The sequence below is a fragment of the Prionailurus bengalensis genome, chromosome D3 (genome assembly GCF_016509475.1).
Source record: "Prionailurus bengalensis isolate Pbe53 chromosome D3, Fcat_Pben_1.1_paternal_pri, whole genome shotgun sequence".
In the NCBI taxonomy this organism is placed as follows: Eukaryota; Metazoa; Chordata; class Mammalia; order Carnivora; family Felidae; genus Prionailurus; species Prionailurus bengalensis.
In genome coordinates, this window is record NC_057356.1 from 4,806,860 (window position 1) to 4,832,616 (window position 25,757).

Sequence of the window (25,757 nt, forward strand, 5' to 3'; positions counted from 1 at the left end):
ATGTAGGGTTTCGTTTACAAGGATCTTAACCCTGGTATCCAACTTGAGTATGAATGACAGAAGCACCCACAGATTGTGCTAGAATATCTGGGTGTTGACCCCCACACTTTGCTCCCAGACAGGAAGGTCAAAGCAATGCAGAATATTTCATGTTCCACTGAACATTTCCGGTGTGGAAAAGGGTATTAGGAATGCAGCGTTCCCCAGGGATTGATCATCCCTGTGGCCCACCGGCGCTGTCCTTTTTACGTTCTGGAACCTCATGTGTGACCCTGTGCTCTGGTGTGGTCCCCGAGTCTGGTCGCGGAGGGAGCTTCAACCAAAGTCAGAGGAAAAATCTGGTCACTCCAGGCCAGGCACAGAAACACAACAGGTTCTGTGGACTTCAGGACCTTACACAGGCTCAGTTGGTCAGATCCTAACAAGGCTCCTTCAGTCCAGCAGCACTTTTCAGTTGTCCAGCCCCCACGCTCCCTGGGAACTTCCCGGCGAAGTCGAGTGACCCGGGCCACTTGCTCACATGCAAAGCACTGTCCCCACGCAGACCCCTGATACAGCACTTCGTCCTGATGTGGGCACAGACTGAGACGATAAAGGACAAGGGCTCCCCGGGAAATGTTTCCCAATATCCACAAGGAACAGAGATTTACAGTAGACCCCAAATAGTTTCCAGGAAGGCATTATGGGAAGTAGGTAAATAAAATGTAATCTAAGTGCATTTCCTTTGCTTCAACAACTTCATCAAGAGCATAAAAAAATAACAGATTATAAAACGCTTCATGTTTCTTTGAGTATTAAATCACTCAAAGAAAACTTCCTGGTGACCCCCCTTCCGAAGCTCAAATTTCTCACCATCGCAAGAGGGACAATGCCCACGAAGGATGTCTGGCTGACAAAGATCTCGGAGACGGCCAGCTCGCTCATGGAGTCCTCCACTGGGTATTCCACCTGCCAGGTGATGGGCTGGGCCCCAGCCAGGCCGCTGCTGTTGTCGACCCCAAAGTCCACTTGCAAGATCTCATAGAAGGAACCATTTATCCTGGAAAACAAATACATGCGAAAGTGCCATTTAAAACCTGACACTCAGCAGAACATCAAGAATGTAATAAATTGCCACCCTCCTCCTTGCCAATCGAAAGGGTGACTGCCAACTTCAACAGAGCACACGGCGGTGCCAACGGAGCCTCCAAGCACCGCACACAGCAAGGGGCCCCGAGCCTCCTGTCTGGTGTCGCCCCCACCCAACGCATGCCCATGCCACCATCCAGCACCGCGCACGGCAAGGCGCCCTGAGCCTCCTGTCTGGTGTCACCATTGTTCCAGTCCTGCGGCCAGTCCGGGATTCTGGCTACTTCTACTTAGCTGTGTCTATGGACCAGCGGTTCAAACTCTGAGCTTTAGGATTTGGGCAGAATGGGCTGGTGGGAGAATCACGAGACCAAGCGTGGGAAGGACTCCCTAGCTTCCTGGTTCGCTACATAACTATGAGCAACATATAAGATAGTATAGTAGATTGTTCATTTCGTGAGCCCGAAATGGGATGAGATGTAAAGAATCCACCCGCCTTAATTCATGGAGCGACAGCACTGCATGTGTTTTTGGAAGCGGGGAAGAAGGTGGATGGGGCATTTATAGGTGAAAAAGACCAATGCCATTCTCAATAATATTTTTGTACACAGGGAGCGTCTTATCATTGACAGGGACGTTGTAAATTATAGGCTGACTATCGTACCAACATAAGTCACCGAACAGAGTTAAAACAGAAGCCAGCCAGCACAGGACTTGTGAGTGATTCCTGCTGTAGCCTCTTCCCACCCTGGTGTTGGCTTTATCCCCAGCCAAGGAATATGACGGCAGAGTAACTGATTCACAGTTGCCCAAGACCTGAGTCACACGAACCAACTTATTCCTTTCCTGCCAGTGGGCCTGCCTGGACCCAAGTGGGCCTGGAAGCCTCTGCCCTGCCTTTTAGGGTCTGGACAGGGTCTTCAGTTTGAACCCCCAACGCGCAACCTGTGAGGAAAGACTTTGGAAATGAACCTGGGCAGGCTGCTTGGCCCCCAGAAGTCTGCTACCATGGACAGCTCCCCTTCCCGGGCCAACTCCAGAAGAGGGTCAAAACCACAGGGGGCTGGCGAGAGGGAGGCATCCAGGCACCCAAAACCTCATTCAGACACAGCAATAGTATTGACAGAACTGACCTGCCCTGTACAGAATTCCACACAAATCAGAACCACACCAGACTCCACACAGAATTGGTCGCATCTAACCTTTTCCCACGCAGCCAAGGGCTTAAGAAACTCTGATGTTGCTCTGTCTCATCCAGTGACCACTAGTCAGAAGCATCTACTTAAACCGAAATATAACTTTATTAAAGTAACACAGCCGGGTGTTCCCAGCTGAGCTGAGGCTGGGTGTGGGACTTGCGAGCTGTGAGTCCTCAAATATGTATTTGTCGTGTTGTTCTGCATGGGGAGGACAGTGTTTGCTGCATAGAGATCCCAGGCCTTGTGAGAAGGTGGACAGTGGGCATGCATGGGGACCACCCCCCCCCCGAGGGGACCCTGATTTACTGGGCATCTTTAGTGAGAAGGCACAGAAGGGGGAGATTAAGGGCTGACCCTGAGCTGCCGAAGGGATTTCAGGGTCTCAGGAACTTAGGGACCCACTCCACGACCCTCGTTCCCCACCCACCACACTCCGGCCTGAAAACTCTCCTCTCTGGTCACAGGATTTCCTCACTTCTCCATCTGCTGGGTGTCCTCCTATAAGAGACGCTCGGTCCTTTCAGACCAGATCTTCGATCCCTCTGGACCGTGTGCCGTGCTTGTAACCACGACTAGAGGGCAGCTTCCAATACCTCCTGGTTTCTCAGCATTCAGTGGATTCCAGCAAAGTGAACGGCAAGAAAGTGGTAACTTTCTGCTATTGGCAGCTTAATCCTGCTAAATCTGCACTCTGGTCTCGGGGTACAGAAGCAGCCGGTCTTTGGGCAAAGAGGGCAGCCCCATTCCCCGTGGGTCCTTCCTTCTCCTCTCTGACTGTCCAGCCCATGAGCTGGACCAGCTATGGGACTCTGCCCAAGTCCAGCTAGAAACGGATCAACAACCAACTCAGAGTCACTTTTATGCACAAGTTTTTATTTTAGGTCATTTCCCTCCAACCGGAAAGGCCGTCTTTTACTTTTAGGCAGCTGTCGTGCATGCTAATAAGGCCATTTCCATGGAAATGGGTTTATAATTATTAACTACCTGCTCCTGATCTACTCTTGATAAGCCTTTCAAACTTAGAACAGTGTTTCATGATCCTCTCGACTTAATAATTACCAACTGCCTTTGAGGAACCTGAATCAGTACTTCAGCCATGAGATATTCATTAGACATTTTTCCCCAGGGTGGAGAAGTGAGCGCGTGCGTGTGTGTGTGCGTACGTGTGTGCACACATGTGCATGTGTGTGTTGGCAGAGGTCAGGCAGGAAATGGGGCTCGGCGGCTTCTCCCCTCGAGTGAGAGCACACAGCATCCTCCCGAAAGGACTTGGTTCCCAAAGTCCTGTAGAAACTGCTTCAATAAAAGCTGAGCCTCTTTCCTGGGACCCTGGGACCCCAGAAGTGGGGCTGGGACAGCTTTTAAATGCACAGTGTGGCTACCGCTCAGACATGTCAGCAAGAAGGAGAGGGGGGGATGGGGCAGGAGAGGGGAATGGGGGCCCAACCCAGCAGCCTGTCCCCTGGAGCCACACCCAGCCATTTCTCAGCATATAACCCAAGACGACAAATAATTATAGCTGGGGTTTTGTTTTGTTTTGTTTTGTTTTGTTTTGTTTTGTTTTGTTTTTGTTGTTTGTTTGTTTGGTTGGTGGTGGAAGGGGACAGGGATGGGAAAGGAGGAATGAAGTGGGGAGGGGGGTTCAAAAGCTTGAACTCCTCTTGGGGCGCTGGGTGGCTCAGTCAGTTAAGCGTCTGACTTCAGCTCAGGTCACGATCTCGCAGTCTGTGGGTTCAAGCCCCACGTCGGGCTCTGTGCTGACAGCTCAGAGCCTGGAACCTGCTTCAGATTCTGTGTCTCCCTCTCTCTCTGCTCCTCCCCTGCTCACACCCTGTCTCTCTCTCTCTCAAAAATAAACAAACACACCAAAAAAATTTTTAATCAAAAGCTTGAACTCCTCTCCAGTAAACTGTGCTATTTACATAGATTTTTTTTTACCCCTCCCACAATCCCCACAAACTTCTAGATGGTTCTGAGCTACCAGGCTGAGATGTTGAAGCCTTCCCCACATGAGTTTTTCTAGAAATGGAGCAAGAGAGGCTGACCCCTGTCAGGGTCTCTGTCTTAAGAGCCTTTCTCTGGTCATTACTTTTTAAATGAGCACAAAGCAAGGAACATACTGACCCATGACTGCAATGAACAAATGCCCCAGAGTAGATCTGCTGGTTACTCACAGTAAGTACGAGGAGACTGAAATCCACCATCCCATCTAGACTGTTCGCCCCGTGAGGACAAGGATGTGCCTGTCGCAGCTGGCACAGTACCCAGAAGATTGTAGGGATTCAATACGTATTTGTTTAATTCATCGAACATACTTAAAAGGCCCAGCAGGACATACCGTAAAATTCTGGGGGGTGTCATTTGCCTTCTGGGACACAAGGAGCTACCAGTCAGCTGAATTCTGAGCTGTATTCTTATGCCTGCCTGGCAAGTATATTTATATACTCTTTGCTTTGAGAAGGTATGCCTGTCTCCACCATTACAATGTAATTCTCTTCTTTTTTTTTTTTTTTAAGACTTCGTTGTTGTTTTTTTCCCCCAACAGTTTTAGGTTCACAGCAAATTGAGGGGAGGGTATAGAGATTTCCCATCTTCCCCCTGTCCCCCAACAAGCTTCCCCTGTTATCAACATCCCCACCAGATGGTACATTTGTCATCATCAATGAACCTACACTGACACATCACAATCACCCGGAGTCCATGATTGGCGTTAAGGTTCACTCTATTGGTCGGGACAAACATATGACACAGATCTGCCATATGGTGGCGTATAGAGTATTCTCACCACCCCAAAAATCCTCTGGGCTCTGCCTACTTACCCCAACTCCACTCAATGCCTGGCAACCACTGATCTTTTACTGTCTCCATGATTTTGCCTTTTCCGGAATGTCCTATCATTGGAGCCCTATGGCACGCAGCCTCTTCAGATTGGCTTCTTTCACTTAGTGATATGCACTCAGCGTTCTTACACATATTTCATGGCTCGACAGCTCATTCCTTTTTGGTGCTGATAACATTCCACTGTCCGGATGGACCATGATTTGTTTATCCTTTCACTGAAGGACATCTTGGTTTGTGGACCTAGGTTTTCAACTTCTTTGGGTAAAATACCAAGGAGCATCATTGCTGGATGGGAGGAACCTAATTCTTCAAAGGCCAAAACCTATTATAACACCACAGTCACTACGGTCCCTGGGACATTCATTTTACCCAATGACATTTATTAAGCAGATACGATGTGTCAGGCACGGAGAATTCATTCATTCATATACAAATCGATAAGATCCCTGTCTTACTAATCAGGTAAATAAATAAGGTAAGTCCTGGTCACGAAAAATGCTCTCCTAAAAATAAAATCGACTTGAACTTTAAAAAAAAAAAAAAAAAGCTAAAGTTTTTTCAATTACAAAATTTTAAGTACAATTTTAAAATAGTCCATTTTTACTTTAAAAAAATTTTAAACCATTTACTTATTTTTGAGAGAGAGTGAGTGTGTACATGAGTGGGGGAGGGGCAGAGAGAGAGGGAGACACCGAATCCGAAGCAGACTCCAGGCTCTGAGCTGGCAGCACGGAGCCCGACGTGGGGCTCGAACTCACGGACTGTGAGATCATGACCTGAGCCAAAGTAGGACACTTAACCAACTGAGCCACCCAAGCACCCCATTTTTACTTTAGACTAGACTACAGATCACAACTGGAGACCATGAAAGGTGTTCAGGGCCTGCCCCTGTAAGAAACTGACATTTGAGCTGAGACCCAAAAGCATGAAGAGAACCAAACAGATCCTCAGCAAATGTTTGTCAAATAAATGAGTAAATCTATTTTGAGCTTGAAAAAAAAACTCATGGGAAAGTTTATCCCAAACCATCAGCATGAACACAAGGTGCTGAGTGAAAAAGAACATCCTGGGGCGCCTGGGTGGCTCAGTCAGTTAAGCGTCCGACTTCAGCCAGGTCAGATCTCACGGTCCGCGAGTTCGAGCCCCGTGTCGGGCTCTGGGCTGATGGCTCAGAGCCTGGAGCCTGTTTCTGATTCTGTGTCTCCCTCTCTCTCTGCCCCTCCCCCGTTCATGCTCTGTCTCTCTCTGTCCCAAAAATAAATAAATGTTGAAAAAAAAATTAAAAAAAAAAAAAAGAACATCCAGTCTTTGTTCAAACACCACCTGCTCAGTAAATCCTCTTCTGACCACGCTACCCATCCCTCATCCCCCAGCCCTACGGTTGAGACCCATTAGCCAGACCCATGTTTTCTATAGCGTTTACCTTTTAACATAGCAAGTGACTGACTGATTGGTTGATTGATGGATTGGTGGATGGATGGTTTGGGGGCACGTCTGAGTGACTCGGTTAAGCATCTGACTCTTGATCTCAGCTCAGGTCATGATCTCACAGTTTGTGAGTTTGAGCCCCACATCGGGCTCTGTGCTGGCAGCATGGAGCCTGCTTATAATTCTCTCTCTCCTGCCTCTCTCTCTCTCTGCCCCTCCCCTGCTCACTCTGGCTCTCTCTCCCTCTCTCTCCCTCTCTCTCTCTCTCTCTCTCCCTCTCTCCCTCTCTCTCTCTCTCTCTCTCTCTCACACACACACACACACACGCACACACACATATGAATGTAGGTTCTTTGCCTGCTCTGTGTCCCCAGCACTTAGAACCCTGCCTAGGACATAGTTGGTGCTCATTAAACATCTGCTGAATGAATTAATCAATGAATACCAAATAACAGCAGGAGCGATATCTCAGAGGAATATGTGCTTAGGGAACCCAGAGACCAGATGCGGGAAGGAGAGAGAAGTTGGCAAGTCAGGGAAGGCTTCCTGGAGGAGGCTAGACTCGGGCTGATCTTTGAACAATAGGTTAGTAAGACAGGTAACTACTACAGCCCCATTGCTTGGGATCTCTCATCACACCCTTTCCCCTCCCCTCCAGACACCCTTCCCACTCCCCACCTGCCCCCAACACCAGCCCTCCGGGAGAGGAGAGAAACAATCTCTGGTCATCAATGCCATCGACGGAGCAGAGGCTCTGTCTGCCCTGCAGCTCTTCTCATCACGAGCTAAGGGCCAGCTCTCAGAATCTGGCGCGAATAAATCATCTCCTGCTGCAATCCCATAAAATCCAGCCACTACCTCCTCACTGCTGTTTGTCAAAGGCAGCACGGCCTGCACTCGCTGTGGAAAGGATGTTTCAGGCTGACGAATCAGCCAGTGGTTGGCAGTCAGAGGTCTAAAAATATGTAACGGCCATGAGTCTCGAGCAGGGACTTCTCATCTTTTGGTCTCAAAACAGTCTCTCCTCGTTGGTTTGATTTTCTGTCTTCCCATCATCAAATTCCTACATAGAACTTTGAAAAAACAAATTCTGAGACGATGTCGAATGGGAATAGTCCAAGCATAGAGGCTCCTTTACTGCATTCCTGGTTGACTACGAAGGCTACAGAGGTTACGACGGGGTCCACTGAGCTGCAGGTGGCCAGAGCCACACTTCATTAACTGACCCACTACCTTGTTTTTACAAAATTTGAACTAGTTGCGAGTATTTTTTTTAATTTTTTTTTAGTTTTTATTTACTTTTGACAGAGAGAAAGAGAGCGAGCACAAGCTGGGGAGGGGCAGAGAGAGAGGGAGACACAGAATCTGAAACAGGCTCCAGGCTCTGAGCTGTCAGCACAGAGCCCAACACGGGGCTCAAACCCACGAGCCGTGAGATCATGACCTGAGCCAAAGTCGGACGCTTAACCAACTGAGTCACCCAGGCACCCCTAGTTACGAATATTTTCTAAGTTTATTTATTTTGAGAGAGAGAGAGAGAGAGAGAGAGAGAGAGAGAACAAGAAGGGGAGGGGAAGAAAGAGAGGGAGACAGAGAATCCCAAACAAGCTCCATGCAGGGCTCGAACTCACGAACCACGAGATCATGACCTGAGCCGAAATCAACAGTCGGATGTTTGACCAACTGAGGCACCCAGGTGCCCCAGCTGCCGATGTTTTTAAAAGCTGAACATCCACACCCACCCCCCATAGAAATGGGGTTTCTGGCTTCTTTGGGGAAACGGGGTGCCTACATTCCCATGTGGGCACAGTCAGCAGGGGCAACGGGATGCCATCCCCACCAATGAGGCTGCAAGTCCACGATAAGCTCCTTTCTTCGTGTATCGTGTCCCTCAGGTCCCTGTAGACATTTGTGATCTCTGAGAAAACACATTTCATTTTTGAGCTTCTAGTAAACACCTCATGAGCTGTGTTTCCAGCTCACAAATGACTCCTTGTTCTCCTGGGAACGTGTCGCCCTCTGCCCTCCTGCCTGGGTGTTCGCGTGAGGTCCAGTCTCTAGCCACGGCTCTGGCCTCGGTGCTAAACTCTGACCTCAACTGGGTGAAGAACACTTCCTGGCAGGTGTGAGATCCTCCTTGAAGGTTCCCAACCTGGCACAGGAAGAGTTCACAGTGTCCCCAAAAGAGTTGTACACAGATGTTCGTTGTGGCGTTTTCCGTAACAGTCGAAAAGTGAAAACAGCCCAACTGGCCAATGGGAATTGATGGCCGATGGGTACAGAGCTTCTCTGGGGGGTGATGAAAATGTTTTGAAATTAGTGGCAACGATTCCATTTTATGAATCTACTAAAAAAAAATCTAGGAATCTACTAAAAAAAAAAAAACACCACCGATGGTATACTTCTAAAAGGAGGCATTTTATGATGTGTTAATTATATCTTAATTTTCTTAAGTAAAAAAAAAACCCAAAAGAATGAGAGGGGAAAATCAAGTCACAAAAGGATATGTATGGCATGATATTTTTTATAAAAATGGTAAACTCATGTGCAACCACTCTTTATACAGTTTATATTAAAAACCATAAACACAGGCATGGTAATGATAATGTCTCCCTCGGAGGAGGGAGAGAGAAAAGGCCACCAGCAAGGGGTATGTGAAGGCTTCGATTAGATGTGGAATATTGATTTCTTTTAAAATTTGAAGAAAATAGGGGCGCCTAGGTGGCTCAGTGAGGTAAGCGTCTGACTTCGGCTCACGTCATGATCTCGCGGTTCATGAGCTCGAGCCCCAGGTCGGGCTCTGTGCCGACAGCTCGGAGCCTGGAGCCTGCTTCGGATTCTGTGTCTCCTTCTCTCTCTGCCCCTCCCCTGCTTGTGCTCTGTCTCACTCTCTCTCTCAAAAACAAATAAACATTAAAAAGTTAAAATTTGAAGAAAATAAAGCCAGATAGTAAGTAAGAGTGAATGAAGCCGGTGGTGGATAAATGAATGTGTGTTACCTTATTTTCCATATGTTTTTGTATGTTTTGTAATTTTATTTAAAAATGAACATTTATTTAAAAATAGAGGGGCGCCTGGGTGGCTCAGTTGGTTAAGCATCCGACTTAGGCTCAGGTCATGATCTCGCGGTTGGTGGGTTCAAGCCCTGCATCGTGCTCAGAGCATCCAGCTCAGAGCCTGGAGCCTGCTTCGGATTCTGTGTCTCCCTCTCTCTCTGCCCCTCCCCTGCTCATTGTCTGTCTGTCTGTCTCTCTCTCTCTCTCTCTCTCTCTCTCTCTGTCTCATTTAGTTTCTTCTCCTTGGGTTTAACTCTCAAATCCATAGTTCCCAGACTCTCCATCTGACTCCTAAAACGGCTCCTAAGAACCAACCCACTGCCCCACTTTCCAACCGCAGGAAAAGGAAAGGAGAGTCGTCTTCTTTTTCTGCCTTTAAATATTTTAAAGCACCTCGCAGACCGGTACGGGCGACCTTATTTTTGCTTCCCAGCAGCTTCCAAGAGCTGAAAATGATACATCTCGGAAATGAGCGAACACTTAGGCACCTGCGCGAAACCCAGGACTGTCTCTCGCGCTAACGCTCGCCCGTCACTTCCAGCTGATTCGATGTTGTCAACGTCACCGTGACAAGCCCGGAGACAGCTCTAAGACAACCGCCACAATTAGCTCTTTCTTCCCTCTGCCTCTGCCTTTCTGACGTCCCCGAAACCAGCTCAAACCGACTTCCAAAATACAACTTTTCTGAGTCGGCCCCCCCCGTGTCTTCCTATCGCCAACCTCGAGGGAAACGCTTGTTATGTAAGCGACCCAAAGGGGCGCCTGGGTGGCTCGGTTGGTTAAACGTCTGACTTCGGCTCAGGTCGTGATCTCGCGGGTTCATGAGTTCGAGCCCCGCGTCAGGTTCTGTGCCGACAGCGGGAAGCCTGCTTGGGATTCTCTCCCTCTCCCTCCATCTAGGCCCCTCCCCAACTAGTGCACGTGCTCTCTTGCTCTCTCTCTGTGAAAATACATAAACTTTAAAAAAGAAATCTTGGGGCACCGGGGTGGCTCAATTAGTTAAGCATCCGGCTTCAGCTCAGGTCATGATCTCGTGGTTTTGTGTTTGAGCCCCGAGCTGGGCTCTGCACTGACAGCTGGGAGCCTGCTTGGGATTCTCTCTCTCTGCTCCTCCCCCATTTGCACCATCTCTGGCTTAAGTAAGTTTAAATAAACTTAAAAATATTAAAAAAAAAAAAAAGACAACAGTGAAGCCCCCTCTGCCCTCTGCCAACCAAAGTTATTATTCATTTTCTTACTGCCCCCCCCCCCCGAGATAGCGGTGCGTGTGTGTGAGCACGAACATGCGCGATGCTTCACCTCGCTCTTACGTGCACGGGGCACACCGAATGCCCGGTCTGCCTCTAGAGCGCCGCCCTCTGAGCCCCAGTCCTCTGAGCCGGGAGGACTCCGGTGGTCCTCCCCAATGATGGCGGCACCGGCCACATGGCCCCATCCGACCACAGTGGCCAGCAAGGGCAATCCCCCAGAAGGCACATGGGGAGCCGCGGTCCTGCCCTTGGCACAGGGACAGCCTGGCTGAGGCAGGTCACGCAGCGGGAAGGGCAGCCTCCAGGACCCGGTGCCGTCCGCCTCCGGAGTCCACGCAGAAGACACGACACGTACCAGTCATTTACCTGGGCCCGCACATCACTGAGAGATGACGAGGTCCCCAGCTCTGTGCCCGGCCCCGTTACGCGCACAACGGGAGAGTGCAGAGCAGAATCTCACTCGGGGAAACTCTAATCACTTTGCCAAGAGTCTGCTTCTCAGTGCAAAACCTTCCTCCTGACGCGTTGCTCGGATTACTCTGCACCTGCCCTGGGAAGGGCCTCATTAAACGGGGATTCTTCTCCTGCCTGACGGGAGGGCCGGCTCCTTCCAGTGAGAGCAGCTGCTAATGAGGTCCCGGGGTCGTGCCCTGTTCAGGCTGGTTAGCGGGCTCTTCCAGGTGGCCGCAAAGACCATCTATAAGTCACGCACCCTGCAAGCTCGCCTGGTCACCAGGGGCCAGCCGGCAGCCACAATCGGTGCCAATCTGTTCCTGGTCCTGGTGTTTTCCCTGCTGAGATACTGGAGTGGCATCCTGCCCAAAGGACTACGCGGGGCTCTCCGTTACGGGGACTGCCACAATTAGATGACCAGGGCTGTGTTCGCGGCCGACCGAGCAAAGATCGGGCCGCACTGGGCTGCCTGCGGCACTGGGTCAGAGGAATGCTCACCTTCACCTACAAGATTTCAAGGTCACAGATTTGTGCCTGTCAGCACCAGGGGAAGTCACTGCCCGCAGACAGAGCGGTGGGGTGTACGAATCAGGAAGTTTCACCTACAGCCTGGACTTCTCTCCCAACTTCCAGACTCTCTTTTCCAATTGCACACTGGGCAGCTCCCGTTGAGGGTCTAACAGACATCTGAGACCTGATCCTGAGCTTCTGCCCCTCACCACACACACACCCTCACCACACACTTCTCTCCCACTGAAGGCCACTCCGTCCACCCGCCCAGACGCTCAGGTGGACCCCTCGTTCATCCTGAACCCTTCTTCCCTGGCTAGCCCACACCCGATCTGCCCAGAAAGCCCTCCGGTTCTGCCTGGGAGACATACATCTGTTATGCCTTCACTTCCCGTGTCCTCGACTGCCACACGGGTCCCCACTGCCACTCTTCCCTCCATGGCAGCCCGAGTCTTGTTAAAACAGAGGTCAGGTATCTTCAGTCTCCTTTTTTTTTTTTTTTTAAGTTTATTTATTCTGAGAGAGAGAAAGAGACAGCATGAATCGGGGAAGGACAGACAGAGGGAGAGAGAGAGAATCCCAAGCAGGGTCTGCACACTGTCAGCACAGAGCCTGGCATGGGGCTGGAAGCCACGAAACCATGAGATCGTGACCTGAGCCAAAAATCAAGAGTGGCATGCTTAACCGACTGAGCCACCCAGGCACCCCTGGTATTTTCACTCTTCTGTTCAAAACCCTTCAAAAATTCTCATCTCATCCACATAAAAACGCAAGTCCTTACAAGGATCTCTGAGGCCCTACACACCCCGGAACCCCCTCCCCCCGGTGCCTGCTATGTCCCTGACACCTTTGCTGTCCCCTGTCCCCGCGGCTCCCCCAGCATCAGGCACACTGCTGCCTCGGCTCTCCCTTCCATCTGGACCCCTCTGCCCGGCGATATCGGCACCACATACCCCCTCACCGTCAGGACCTGCCTCAAATGTTACCTTCCAAGCAAGGTCCTCGTTAGTGACCCTGCTGAAAGACCCATGTCCTCCACCAGCGATTCCTGTCACCCTCCCCTGCTCTTTCTCCATAGCACTCAACACCACAAACACACTAAATTTTATTTACTAGCCTTGCCTATTGGCTGTTTCTTTCTACTAGACTGTAAACTCAGTGGGGCCAGGGATTTTTCTTTCTGTTCCCTGCGATACCTCTGAGACCTAGAAAAGCACTTGGCCCACAGTAGGTCCTCCATAAATATGTCATGGATGAATGAATGAATGAATGATCTGGGAACCTCAGAGTTCGTGCTTTGACACCATACCTCTAAGGCAACCTTGAGCGTTCACGTATGAGTACATGTGTATGTTTGTGGTGATCCTTGAGCATGAGGTCACTCCTGCCCATCCTTGGCTGGATCTACCCACTCATTTGCCACTCTCCCTCAATGTAGATGTCTGTCTGTGACATCTTTATTCTCCTCCATAACAGGGTGGGGAGAGCGTCAGCTTCCCTGCATGGGGACGTCCATCAGTCTATAAGTCATAAAATGGGAAAATCACACCATGCTGTTCTCTGTTCCCAAGTGTCTGTTTCTTTAGGTCGTTCTCGGCAGTGTCTCCAGAGTTCAAGGGTGTCCACGGCGAGAGTATTAACATGAGAGCAACTCCTCAGCCATCACCAGACTGGGAATCATCAATGCCATTTTTTAAAATTGTGGTTCGAACACTCACATGAGCTCTAACGTTAGCAGATCTCAAGTTGACAATATGGCATCGTTAACTACGGGCAGGATGCTATATGCTACACCCAGAACATGTTCCTCTCACGTCCAATGTTAATGTTTAGAAGGCAGGCACTGTTGCAAAGGGCTCCATAGGAGAACCATTTTTCCAAGGAGTATCACAAATGAAATGATTATCAGCTTTCTCTAAGAAGGTACAACATTTACCCTTGACTTGGACATTCCCAAAGTTCACGGCGCTTCCAAATCACCAGGAATTATTTCAACACCACAAGAGCAAACAAAAAAAGTAAAGACAAAGGAGACAGACAGACAGGCACCTTGGGGTATTAAAAAAGAAAAAAAGAGGAACCCAAATAGAGTCTTTAACCTCATTAACCCTGAAGCTGAGGAGAGTTCAGAGGAACCCACAAATACAGTGACATCCTGAATACCGCTTGGGTCAAAAATCAGATTAGAATTCCTGTAACCTTCAATTTACCTGGCGGCTTTTCAATAAATGTCAGGTGGGCAGAAATTCAACGGAAGTGATTTGCAGGCTCCTGTAATCCCAAAGTGTGTAAATCTCCCTAAATGAGGAGCTCTCCTTCAGGAAACAGGAACTCTCCTGTCACCAATTAATTAAAATCCGATGATTCCATCCCATCCCCTACTTGGCCCGTTGTATTAATTACAATAGCTTCAAAATCTTTCTTATAGACCAATTACTCTGTAGTAATTAGGTCTTAGTCTTAAGTCAACCACAATTAAGAAGGATTATATGCATGTAACGTCTTTGCTCCTTCTGCTGGTTCTGTTCAAGTACCCCTGAAATTCTTTACACAGAACTAGGTTGCACCTTTCCTGCTATATTTTGATTAAGAGAGACTAACTTGGGGGCACCTGGGTGGCTCAGTCGGTTGAGTGTCCGGCTTTGGCTCAGGTCATGATCTCACAGTTCGTGAGTTCGAGCCCCGCGTCGGGCTCTGTGCTGACAGCTCGGAGCCTGGAGCCTGTTTCCGATTCTGTGTCTCCCTCTCTCTCTGCCCCTCCCCTGTTCACGCTCTGTCTCTCCCTGTCTCAAAAATAAATAAAATGTTAAAAAAAAATTTAAAGAATAAATAGATGTTAAAAAGAAAACAAGAAGAAAAAAAGAGAGAGACTAATTCGGTCCAGAGGAGCAAGTACAAACCAGAATCAGGCACGAAATAACAGGAAACTGGTAAAAAGCTGGATTGTTTGCCTCACGACGCAGTTCATCTACCCGGTTAGAGGATGTACAAACAAGACAGTTCGGGACAGGAGGAGACCTCCACATCTGGGTTCCAGGGAAGGGAACAGTGGGTTCACGAAGGACCGGTGTACCAGCACCTTGAACGCGCCCTGCACTCACCCTACATCAATCTCAGCTTCGGAAACGGGCCCACCTGTGCCTGTCCTCTAGGAATGAAAACGGTTCCAGGTAATGATGATATCTGATGGGAGTCAGCACCAGGTCAGACCCTTGGAGGCAAAAGACCATTAATTGGCCTAAAACAATAGAACAGAAGGTGACATCTGTCCTGGTGGCTGAGTACACTTTGCACTAATGAGGGGCTCTGTGGCCGTGTGACGGCTGACCTCTGGCACCCTGAGAATGCCCCCACACTCCCACTACCACTGGGGAGGGGCGTGGGCATCCTGGGAGACGGAGCACAGCTGGGGACTCAGGCCTGACATCCGACCAAAGAGAAATCCCTCCTTCAGCTCCGAACCTTCAAGGTCAGTGCCTGCAAAGCCAGTTTCCTTGAAAACTCCGTTCAGTCCTCAGGGAACAATCTGTCTCTCTGCTTTCTCAGATGTAGGCTGGACGATTCAGCCTCATGAGAGACGCTAGGAGTCTGGGACCACACCTTCTGAACACACAGTGAGAACACGTGGTTGGAAATGTATGAGCTTCTGATGGGAAAAGAACATCTGAAGTCGGGACTGTCCCACAACATCGAGGTCAGCATGCCTAGAAAGATGTAAAAAGAAGCCGTTGTCTATACCCGGTCTCTAATTCTGCCAGTGTTTCACAAACTTACACTCTTTGTCTGGGTCTCTAAGCTCTGGGTTATAACTCATTCACTTAAACGTTCAATTAAATGTATTTGAGCGTTTACTGGGTGCCACGCTCGGATCTCGGCACGGGGCGGGACAAGGCAGGTGAGGTTCTCACTCTCCCGGAATTTATATTCTAGAGGAAGGAAGCAATTAACAAGCTGACACGAAAACAATAAGGCAACTATTAAATGGTGGATGTGGTAGTCATTAATGACTTTCCCTAAATCCTTCCAGCTCCACATTTTCTGGACACGGGAGAGGACTGCACTTCTGGCTCACGTGCCATTGGGCACAGCCAAGGGACCGGCACATTTTGTGTCCCTTCCATGCAAGAGCACTTACTCACGGGCACATGTCTCTGTGGCTCACTGCCACCGCCACCAGCAGCTTCCAAGGTGAGGCGCTATTTTGGTCACCGGAGAGACTGATGGTCAGATGTCCCCCCCCCCCCCCCCACTGTACTTCGGTGGGAAAACCGTTGAAATGAGAAATGAACCTCTATGGTTTTAAACCACCGAGGCTGGGGGTGGGCTATTCTCAGAGCACCAGCTGGCCCCACCAGACTGATGCAGAGCTATGCAGAGAGGAGGGCAGAATGCGACGGTGGTGGGGACAGGGTGTGAAAGAGAGATTTGAGGCTGGGATTGCAGTGGAGGACAAGGATCAGTGTTCCGGACAAGGGGAACAGCAGAGGCAAAGGCTCTGAGATGGCAATAAGCTTGCCATGTTCAAGCACACGTGTCCTACACACGCACATATGCCCACACGCACATGCACACCTGCACCCTTGCACACGGGCGCACACGCACGCACACAAACACCGGCACAAACTCACGGTGGCAGTGACAAGCAGGAGGAGGCGGAGGGTCAATGGGCGGCCGCTGCACAGTCTACTCACAGGTGCTTCCACGGGTCAGCCTCCGCCCTGGAGGGACGGTCAGCGACGCAGGCTCTTCCCACTGCTGTCCCAGCAAAGGGACAGAGCTTCCCAAAGACCAGCTGCAGTGCGGGCCCCCCACCCCTGGCTACAGGGACCTACCCCATCTGGCTCCCTAGCAGCATAAATTAAAAGAAAGAAGTCCCAACCACTGAGAAGCAGAGAAGGATGGGGCGTCACAGCTGGACAACCTGGTTCACTTCCTCTGCAAGCCATGGGCCGGGTGTGTTTATAGCTGCCCCCCTCTGGGGACCTGGCTCCTTGCTGTGACTTTGTCACAGCCCTCTGGTGCAGGGTCCGTCATCGCCAAATTACACACGATGAGATGACTTCAGAAACGTGAGGTCACTTGCCCACAGGTCACACGTAGAACGTGGTAGAACCAGGATTCAAAGCAAGATCGGGCTCCAAGGTCGTGCCTGGAATATGCCTTTTATGAAAAGAGCAGAGGCCTAGTCAATTCTACTGTTCGCACCCCAAAGAGAGTCTTGCTACTACCCAGAAAATGGTCTTTGCAGACGCAGAAAGCGAGGGGGGCGGAGGGAACGGAAAACTTGCGCCCTGTGTGGAGGGGGTTCTCAAAGGCCAGAATTAAGCCTCTGCACGTGAAGAGGAAGAAGGAAGGAAGGGAAGGAAGGAAACGGAGACGAAGGCAAGGCGCAGACGGGGCAGGGAGCAGGGGGGGCGGGGACGTGGCGGGAGGTCCTGGACCCGGCCAGCGTGCCCCATTCACCCCTGCACCGCCCAGTGTTCGAGCCACAGCATCCCCTCCGATATTTGGCGAAACTGACTGAAGCTTCTTTCCGCTTGCAGCTAAAACGCTGATAGAACATGACAGCACTAAAGTCCGTCATGAGGAGATGCAGTGTTTTATGATCCACCAGTGGCGCGATTTTTCTTGCCTCGTAATTTCAACTGTCGTGACTTGCACTGGCATTTAAGCATATTTCAACTGACACATGGGGAGAGATCAACAGAGCACTAAGTCCGTATCGACTGCCCGCGACACCTCTCTTCTTAAAGCCCAGTACCTTCTTCCACGGGCAGCCTAAGCTTTCCAGAAAACGGACCCCACGCCAGTGCGAAACCTCCCTGAGATGCCTAAATCACAAGCGCTCACAAGGACCCATACCCCAACCCCATCCTACAAGCTCATCTTCAAAAACCCAGCGAGACCATTTCCCCATTTGTGTCTTCCTGTTTCAAAGTCCAGAGCTAAGCGGCTAGCGTCCCACCGCAGCGCAAACAGGCAAAGAGCAACGCAGCCTCAGGAGGGCACGGCGCTGTGCTGCTAGAACCCAGAGGGATCGGAGCAGATGCATCATCCCCAGCAGCCTCCCAACCCTCCTGTGCTTCAAATGTTCAAAGAAGTCTCTTCAGCAACTGCAGTAAAGTATTACATTTTTCAAAGGACTTTTGGTTAAAAGTACAAGACGTATCCGTGAACCACCACCAACGAAGGCTCGACGTCCTGCTGGCCCCAGCATGGTTCAAAACATAGGGACGTCAGCCCACGTGTGACGCGGGAAGGGATGGCCTCTCCATTCTGCCGGGCGTCCTCCACAGGAGCCTTGTTTCCAGAAGGGATGAGCAAACCCAGATGTTCCTGCCACGACTCACACAGGGGAGCCCGGGCACCGTCGGCTGGTGGGTCCACAGCAGCCCTGCAGTTAGCAGGGTCCCACTCATACTGGTTCAGTGGAACAGAACTGGACAAAGGGACCACGCTGTGCAGAGGCACTAGCAGGATCAAGAGAACTCAGAAGCGGGGCGCCCGGGTGGCTCAGTCGGTTGAGCGTCCGACTTCGGCTCAGGTCGTGATCTCGCAGTTCGTGGGTTCGAGCCCCGCGTCAGGCTCTGTGCTGACAGCTTGCAGCCTGGAGCCTGCTTCGGATTCTGTGTCTCCCTCCCTCTCTGCCCCTCCCCGACTCACGCTCTGTCTCCCTCTGTCTCAAATATAAATAAACATTAAAAAAAATGTTTTTAAACAACCTATAAAAAAAGAGAGAGAGAACTCAGAAGGGACGTTAGGGAACTCAGAATGAGCACCAGAGGAAAGCTGTTACCAGCCGAGTCTGCAGGGCTGTGGGGGAAGCTACTGTGAGCACAACCCGGAAGAGCTGGGGCCCTGGAGGGACGCAGCCATTGCCAGGACTGTGCAGCAAGGAGCAAACACCCTGACCCCTCTCTGCCCGCCTTCTGGTCTCCCGCCGGGGCCCCGAACTGGCTGAGCCCAGCCGGAAGCCAGCAGCGACGGAGCCCAGGCGAAGCGGCCCATTGGCATGAACTGCCCCCCACCAACAAAGTGCACAGCGGAGAAGAGTGGAAAGTAGGGGTGAGGGCCAACAGAGAAGAAGGAGCAAGGCCGGGATTCAGGGTTCGCTTTGGTGTGCCCCCAAGCTACCTTCCAGATTTATCCCCCATGCCCTGCAGCGTGGGCTTTGGAGCGCGCCAACCTGGCTAGGCTGACCTACCCTCCCCGGATTCTCTTCCACGCGCGGTTCCAATCAGGCTGGGCCACGAGGGAGATGCCGGGGGCTGCTGGTGGACAAAAGGGAGACGCACGGCGATACGGCTCCATTGCAAGTTTCACCTGTTGCAAACGGCCTCCCAGAGCTCTTTTCTGCCCGAGCCTAGGCAGCCACTGGCCTGAGAACATCCCCCAGTAGCATGCTCACAGGGGTCCAGCCACGGTCCCAGCCGCGTGAGGAGTGAAGACCTCACGGCGCTGTTTCAAGGAGGAAATGAGCCGACGTGTGCAGCACCCAGGAAACGGGCATCACGGATGTCCACCTGCAGAGCCGGACCGCTCTGTCCCCGATGTGAGCATCGCTCTCCTCTTCACACTCGCTCTGTTCTTCCCCTCCGTGACACACACATCACAATCCCCTCTGTGCCCCTGCCTGTGGCCACCAAGTCCTGGCCACGGGCCCCGCTGTGGTGCACGGAGGTGCAAGGGATCATCTCGGGGGGGGGGGCAATTTGGAAAGGCTGGGGGACGTGGGGGCACAAGATGTCGAGGGATGTGGTGTAGGGAAAGCAGCAGCCCCCATTTTGCCCCCCCCCCTTCCCCTCAGGTTGCAAGAGACACGTCCACACTGCTGCACCCAAGACTCAGGATGCGTGCAATTAGTTGCATAAACCACAGGAAGCAGTATTTGGAGGACATCGTGAAGAGCAACTCAAAGCTGCCCGGTAGTCATGGCGGGCATCGATGAAGGCCCCGGATTTTAACTGAACACACTGCAGCTCATACAAATGGTCAGAGACCCTGTTCTGCCCCCCAGTCCTGAGAGGTGAGGCGGGGTGGGAAGGGGGGAACAGGGGTAGGGCACTCTCAGGAACCCATGGAAACCAGATCCCTCTGACTGCTGGCCATGCAAAGGATTCTTGGTCCTCCTTGATTAGATTTTCACCCTTTCCAGTAGTTTTCCCAAAATCCAGTTTAGTAATTTGGTTTGTCATTCTGACAGCTGGCTTTGCACACTCCCTTTTACCCCGACCCTGCTTCCAGGAGAGAGAGGCTGACTTTCCCATGCCTGCTCATTAAAGGCTGTCTATTTTAAATACATCTTCCAAGGTGGCCTCAGGTAAAAGCAAAAGAGAAATCTCTAGGTCTTTGATGCAGGGAGAACATTGGCTGCATTTTCTGCCCATGTCCGGCCCTTGCTGTGGAATCAGACACCTACTGACCCGCCGGATCTGTCGGCCATACAGCACCTAAGAAATGGACTGAGCTCAGTTAGGTTCACACCGGCCAGTGGTCGCTCATGGTCACACATGGCCAGTGGTCGCTCAGAGCCCACACTACTATTGACTCACAGGTGGACAAGCAGCCACACCGGCATGGGTTCAAGGGGAGGTACAGGGCTCTCAACCCATAGGGAAAGATTTTGAGATGTGTGGACCAACAGCACATGAGTGGCATCACCTGAACATTATGATGTGGGGCAAAGCCAAACTAGCCTCGGTGAGCCGTGGCTTCAACAGAAACTCGACTCGTACAGACCCACCGGCTCAGGATTTGTGATCACTCAGACGAGCCTACCTGGGTTCATCTTTACCTTGGAAGGGATGTGCACTTAGTTATTTTTTTTAAAACCTTTTTTCCTAATGTTTATTTTTGAAAGAAAGGAGGGGGGAGAGACAGAGAGACAGAGACAGAGACAGAGCATGAGAAGGGGAGGGGCAGAGACAGAGAGGGAGACACAGAATCTGAAACAGGCTCCAGGCTCCGAGCTGTCAGCACAGAGCCCGACGCGGGGCTCGAACTCGGGAACGGTGAGATCATGACCTGAGCCAAAGTCGGACGCCCAACTGACTGAGCCACCCAGGCGCCCCAACACTTAGTTATTTATTGCCACATGACAAATTATCCCCAAATTTGGCAGATTAAAACAATAAACTCATTTCACAGTTCCTTTGGATCAGAAATTGGGGAGCAGCTGAGCTGAGAGGTTCTGGGTCAGGGTCTTTTATGAGGTTGTGATAAGGATGTCCACCGGGGCTACATCATCTGAAGGCTTGCCCGGGGCTGAAGGTCCTACTTCCAAGATGGCGCACTCACACAGCTGTTGGCTGGAGGCCTCAGTTCTTCATCAGCAGTCTTCAGAGAGCTGCTTGAGTGTCCTCAGGACATGGCAGTTGGCCTCCCCCACATGCAAGATCCAAAGAGAACAAGGGAGGGAGGTGTGATGCCTTCTAGGACCTAGTTTTTGAAGTCACACATCAACATTCCCGCCATATTGAATTCTTCCGAAGAGAGTCACTAAGAGTCGTTCCCACTAAAGGGGAGAGAAATTCAGTTCCACCTCTTCAAGAAAGGAGTCCCACAAGAATGTGTATGCCTATTTTAAAACCGCCAAAGGCCTCCGAGCTAACATTATCAGGCCTGGACCTCGGAGCTTTGAGGTTAGATATACTTGGGTTCACATCAGCCTGCTCTCGCTTACTTACCTGGGCTCAACCTCTTTACACCCCAGTTCCCTCATTTGTAAATGAGGATAACAGTACCTGTACTGCCTAGTTTCTGTGAGAATCTAATTAGATAGCATGCAAACTATCCACCACAATGCCTGGTCCATAGAAAGAACTCAATTCATCATGACTTAGATATTTCTTAATCACTCTGAGGAGTAAAGGAGAACCATTGGGGATTCTTCACACAGTTAATCTCTGGTGTGACCCTCACCATAACATAACTAAAACATCATAGATGGATTTACGTAGCTACACAGTAATTCTTTTAAAATTACAACTAGATGGAGTGTCTGGGTGGCTCAGTCAAGTGAGCATCTGACTCTTGATTTTGGCTCAGGTTATAATCTCACAGTTCATGGGATCGAGTCCTACACTGGCCTCTGAGCAGCCAGCGTGAAGCCTGCTTGGGATTCTCTCTCTCCCTCTCTCTGCCCCCTCCTCCGTGCCCTTTGTCTCTCAAAATAAACAAATACACGTTACAAAGTAAAATAAATTTATAACTGGTAAGTTTAAAAATTTTTTTAATGTTGGGGTGCCTGGGTGGCTCAGTCCATTAAGTATCCGACTTTGGGTCAGGTCATGATCTCACGGTGCGTGGGTTCGAGCCCCACATCGGGCTCTGTGCTGACAAGCTCAGAGACTGGAGCCTGCTTCCCATTCTGTGTCTCCCTGTCTCTCTCTGCCCCTTCCCTGCTTGTGCTTTGTCTCTCTCTCTCTCTCTCTCACTCACTCAAAAATAAATAAACATTAAAAACAGAGAGAGACAGAGCATGAGTGAGGGAGGGGAAGTGAGAGAGGGAGACACAGAATCCAAAGCAGGCTCCAGGCTCTGAGCTGTCAGCACAGAGCCCGACGCGGGGCTGGAACCCATGAACTGTGAGATCATGACCCGAGCCGAAGTCGGATGCTTAACCGACTAAGCCACCCAGGTGCCCCTGGCAAGTTTTACCTAGTGCCCTAAAAGTAACAGGATATAAGGTCACTGATGTTTACAAGATGTTCTGAGTAGTACTATGACACAATCAATGTCCAAACTTCATAAAAGTGCACAGGTGGATTCAGCCTTCAAAAGATGTCAGAAAGGAGCACCTGGGTGGCTCAGTTGGTTAAGCGTCTGACTTCAGCTCAGGTCATGATCTCATGGCCCGTGAGTTCGAGCCCCGCACCGGGCTTGGTGCCGACAGCTCAGAGCCTGGAGCCTGCTTCGGATTCTGTGTGTGTGTGTCTCTCTCTCTCCCCCTCCTTGCTCGCCTTCTAACTCTGTGTCTCAAAAACGAATAAACGTTAACAAAATGAAAAGAAAAGATGTCATCGAACATTGAGGGTTATACTTCAGCCCTCTTCCACCTACAACCATTCAAACTGGTGGCGTCCTTTTTCAACAGAAATAAGTCAGAAAATTGCGAGTATGACATTGTAGGAGCGCTGACGCGGGCACCAAAAATATTAGCGTCTAGGGTGATACGAATATTTAGACTAATGGCATATGCTTTGGGCTACATCCTAGCCGACCGGGTAACGAGAGAGCTCACGCAGACAAACCCAGAGACAAGAAAGAGAGGACCACAGACGCCAACAGGAATTGTACACGTATCGCTTCAGGAAACAAGTCTCTCAGAACCAACATCTGGCCAGAGAAATGCTGACTGGTATATTTAAGTACATGTTGAAATGTGATCAGCTCAGCTGCTCCAATTCTGTCTGGTTCCTAATGCTAATCGTCTTACTAGACGGGAATATCACCTCCAGATAAGGAGAGTGTTTCCTCCTCTTCCAGCCGTATCAGTCAGGCTCGGGCGCAGTGAAGCGTCCCCAACTTAGCGGCGAAAACATCACCTCGCCACCCGGCAGCCGGCCGTGGGTGCGAGCAAAGCCCGGAGAAAGAATTGCCCAGCCGAGCTGAGCCCAAGCAAAACTGCAGACACAGACGATCGTACAGCAAACGGTGATCTTGGACAACTTCACTGCAGGGTGACTTGTTTTACAGCAAAAACTGACACGTCATCTTTGTCACCGCTTCCTTTCCCTTGTCTGGGCGCCTCGGCTAGACATCCGGTTCGGCGCCAGAGCGGCGATAAAGCACACTCCCTCCTCCTTCTTCCTAACTTTGAGTTCCCACTGAAGATCATGTTTCTTTTAGAGCTCTGGAAGCTACTGTCAAGGGAGGCAAGTTCCTTCCCGTGTCCACTTTGCCAGGAGTTTTGGCAGAAATGAAGAGCTAAAGCGGAAAGTGCTCTCGTTCTGTGAGCACTGAGCAGCCCTTCCCGACAAGCGGAAACCTTCGTCTAGCGGGACCGCTTCGGGAACATACGGAACAGCTCACAACGCAGGAGACGAGAGCAACAACACGGAGAGGGGGCCTGCATGATGACACAGGACAGAGATGATCAGACGATGAATGTGACAGGCATGAGCTCAAGTTCAACAGAAACGCAACGGCAAGAAGCATTTTGGCGAGTGCAAAGCAAGAGAAGAAGACACAGCCTGAGGGTAGGAAACGGCAGAATATGCTTGACAAGGGCCTCAGAGGCATCCTCCGCGGTCCGCCTGCCGCTTTTTCTCGGGCGCGTAGGAAAGCTGCACCTTCCAGGCTCCCCTGAAGCTATGTCTCCCCACGCTGACCAGCGAAATGCGGGCTGCGGGGTATCTGAGCCGCGTCCAGGCCTGGCCTTTGAAAACATCCTGCAAGATCTTCCAGAGTTTCCATGGAAACCTCAAGGGTGGCCTGGCCACCAGCATAGTCTCCAGATGGCACAGGAAGGAGCCAAGGTCCCTGATCACTAATTGAACTTGGACGTAGTACAGAAACTCCATCCAGGCCTCTCTGGACTGTGTCAAGCCACTGAGATATGATGTTATTTGTTACAACAGCTAACATTCATTATCCTCACTCATGCAAAGAGCTATAAAGGGCAGAGTTCAAAGAATCCAATAACTTGAGTACCCCGGCGCCCTCCTCAGTGACCAGCCACTCGGAGCTAGACCCACTGGCCCGCACTTCTGGCCTTCGACTCCCTATTTTCAGAGACAGCCTTCATTTTTGCAGCTCAGGGAGAAAGAACCGTATCGCGCTTCCTGGGAAGAGTAGCGCACTTGTGATGAACCTGCTTGCGCCAAAGGCTGTTGAAAACCGGGGTCACGAGACGTACGCTAAATAGTATTTTCGAAGTGAGACGGGAGAGCCCAGGCCGAAGATTTCTGTTCCCAAGCAGACTAGAGAGATCCAGTGAGCTCGGTCCCAGAATCCAGGCTTCCTGTGGTTTCAACACAAATTTTAAAACAACACCAACAACCCAGTAAGGGGAGACAGGGCAATGCTACTTGGAGTTGGATACCTTCCTCGGAGAGATCTTCAGACTGTCCAGGCTCCACTCAATCCCTTACCTTCAGCTAGCGGAAAAACATAAGCAAGACCCATCAAAACGGACCCGTCACCAAGGAAGACAGTAATTAATTCCAATGAAGGTGATAAGTCAGTCAGTAAAAAAAATAAAATACATAAAATAAAATAAAATTAGGACAGTCCGCAATTAAATTATGCATATTTCTCTCCGGACACCAGAAAATAGAAATTTAACAGTGACCACACCCTCAGAGGGTTCTTACAGTACCTGAAAGCTTCATATTTGGAAGACAATTTTACTCAATGGCAAAGCAATGTCCTGGGGTGCAGAGACTCCAAAGCAATGGTCACTGCATGCCAGACCTCGGACAGCAACTCTCAAGGCCTTCCAACAGAATACCAAAGTGCATGCCATGACCCTACAGGCCCAGGACTATTTGCATCTGCAGAAGACTGATGTAAGACTCACTACTGTGTTCGATAAAACCTCAAAAACATATTTCTTGGTCAAACCATCCTGACCTATCCAGGGCCACACGGCCAGCAGACAGGGTCGAGATTTGACCCCTGAGCAGTTGAACACCACCATTACTCTCTCTTGATATCAACACATTATGATATAATAATACGCTAACCACACAATGCACTGATACGACAACACACTAATAATATAATACAACGCGACAGCACCCTACAATGAAGCAAAGATCACATGTGATATTACACCCATGTCCTCTTTACTGAGAAAACATCCCAGTGGTCTCCTGACCAGCTCCTCCTTGCTCAAAAATGTGTTTTTAGCTGGACAGGTCTCAGGACTTAGAGGAATATAGCATAACCTAGCCATCAATTATATTCCTTCCAGAGGTAATTCTATGATTCCCTTTACTACCACTGCT

The 25,757-nt window shown here is 50.4% G+C and overlaps 1 protein-coding gene across 1 annotated transcript in view; it reads right to left on the minus strand.

Annotated features, from left to right (window-relative positions):
- The window catches only part of LOC122470125 (transmembrane protein 132B), a 367,793-nt gene that overhangs the window by 92,641 nt on the left and 249,395 nt on the right, over positions 1-25,757 (minus strand). The window contains exon 4 of the mRNA XM_043557310.1: positions 853-1,039. Within this exon, the coding sequence (XP_043413245.1) occupies positions 853-1,039 (187 nt within the window). The remainder of the gene's footprint in view (positions 1-852; positions 1,040-25,757) is intronic.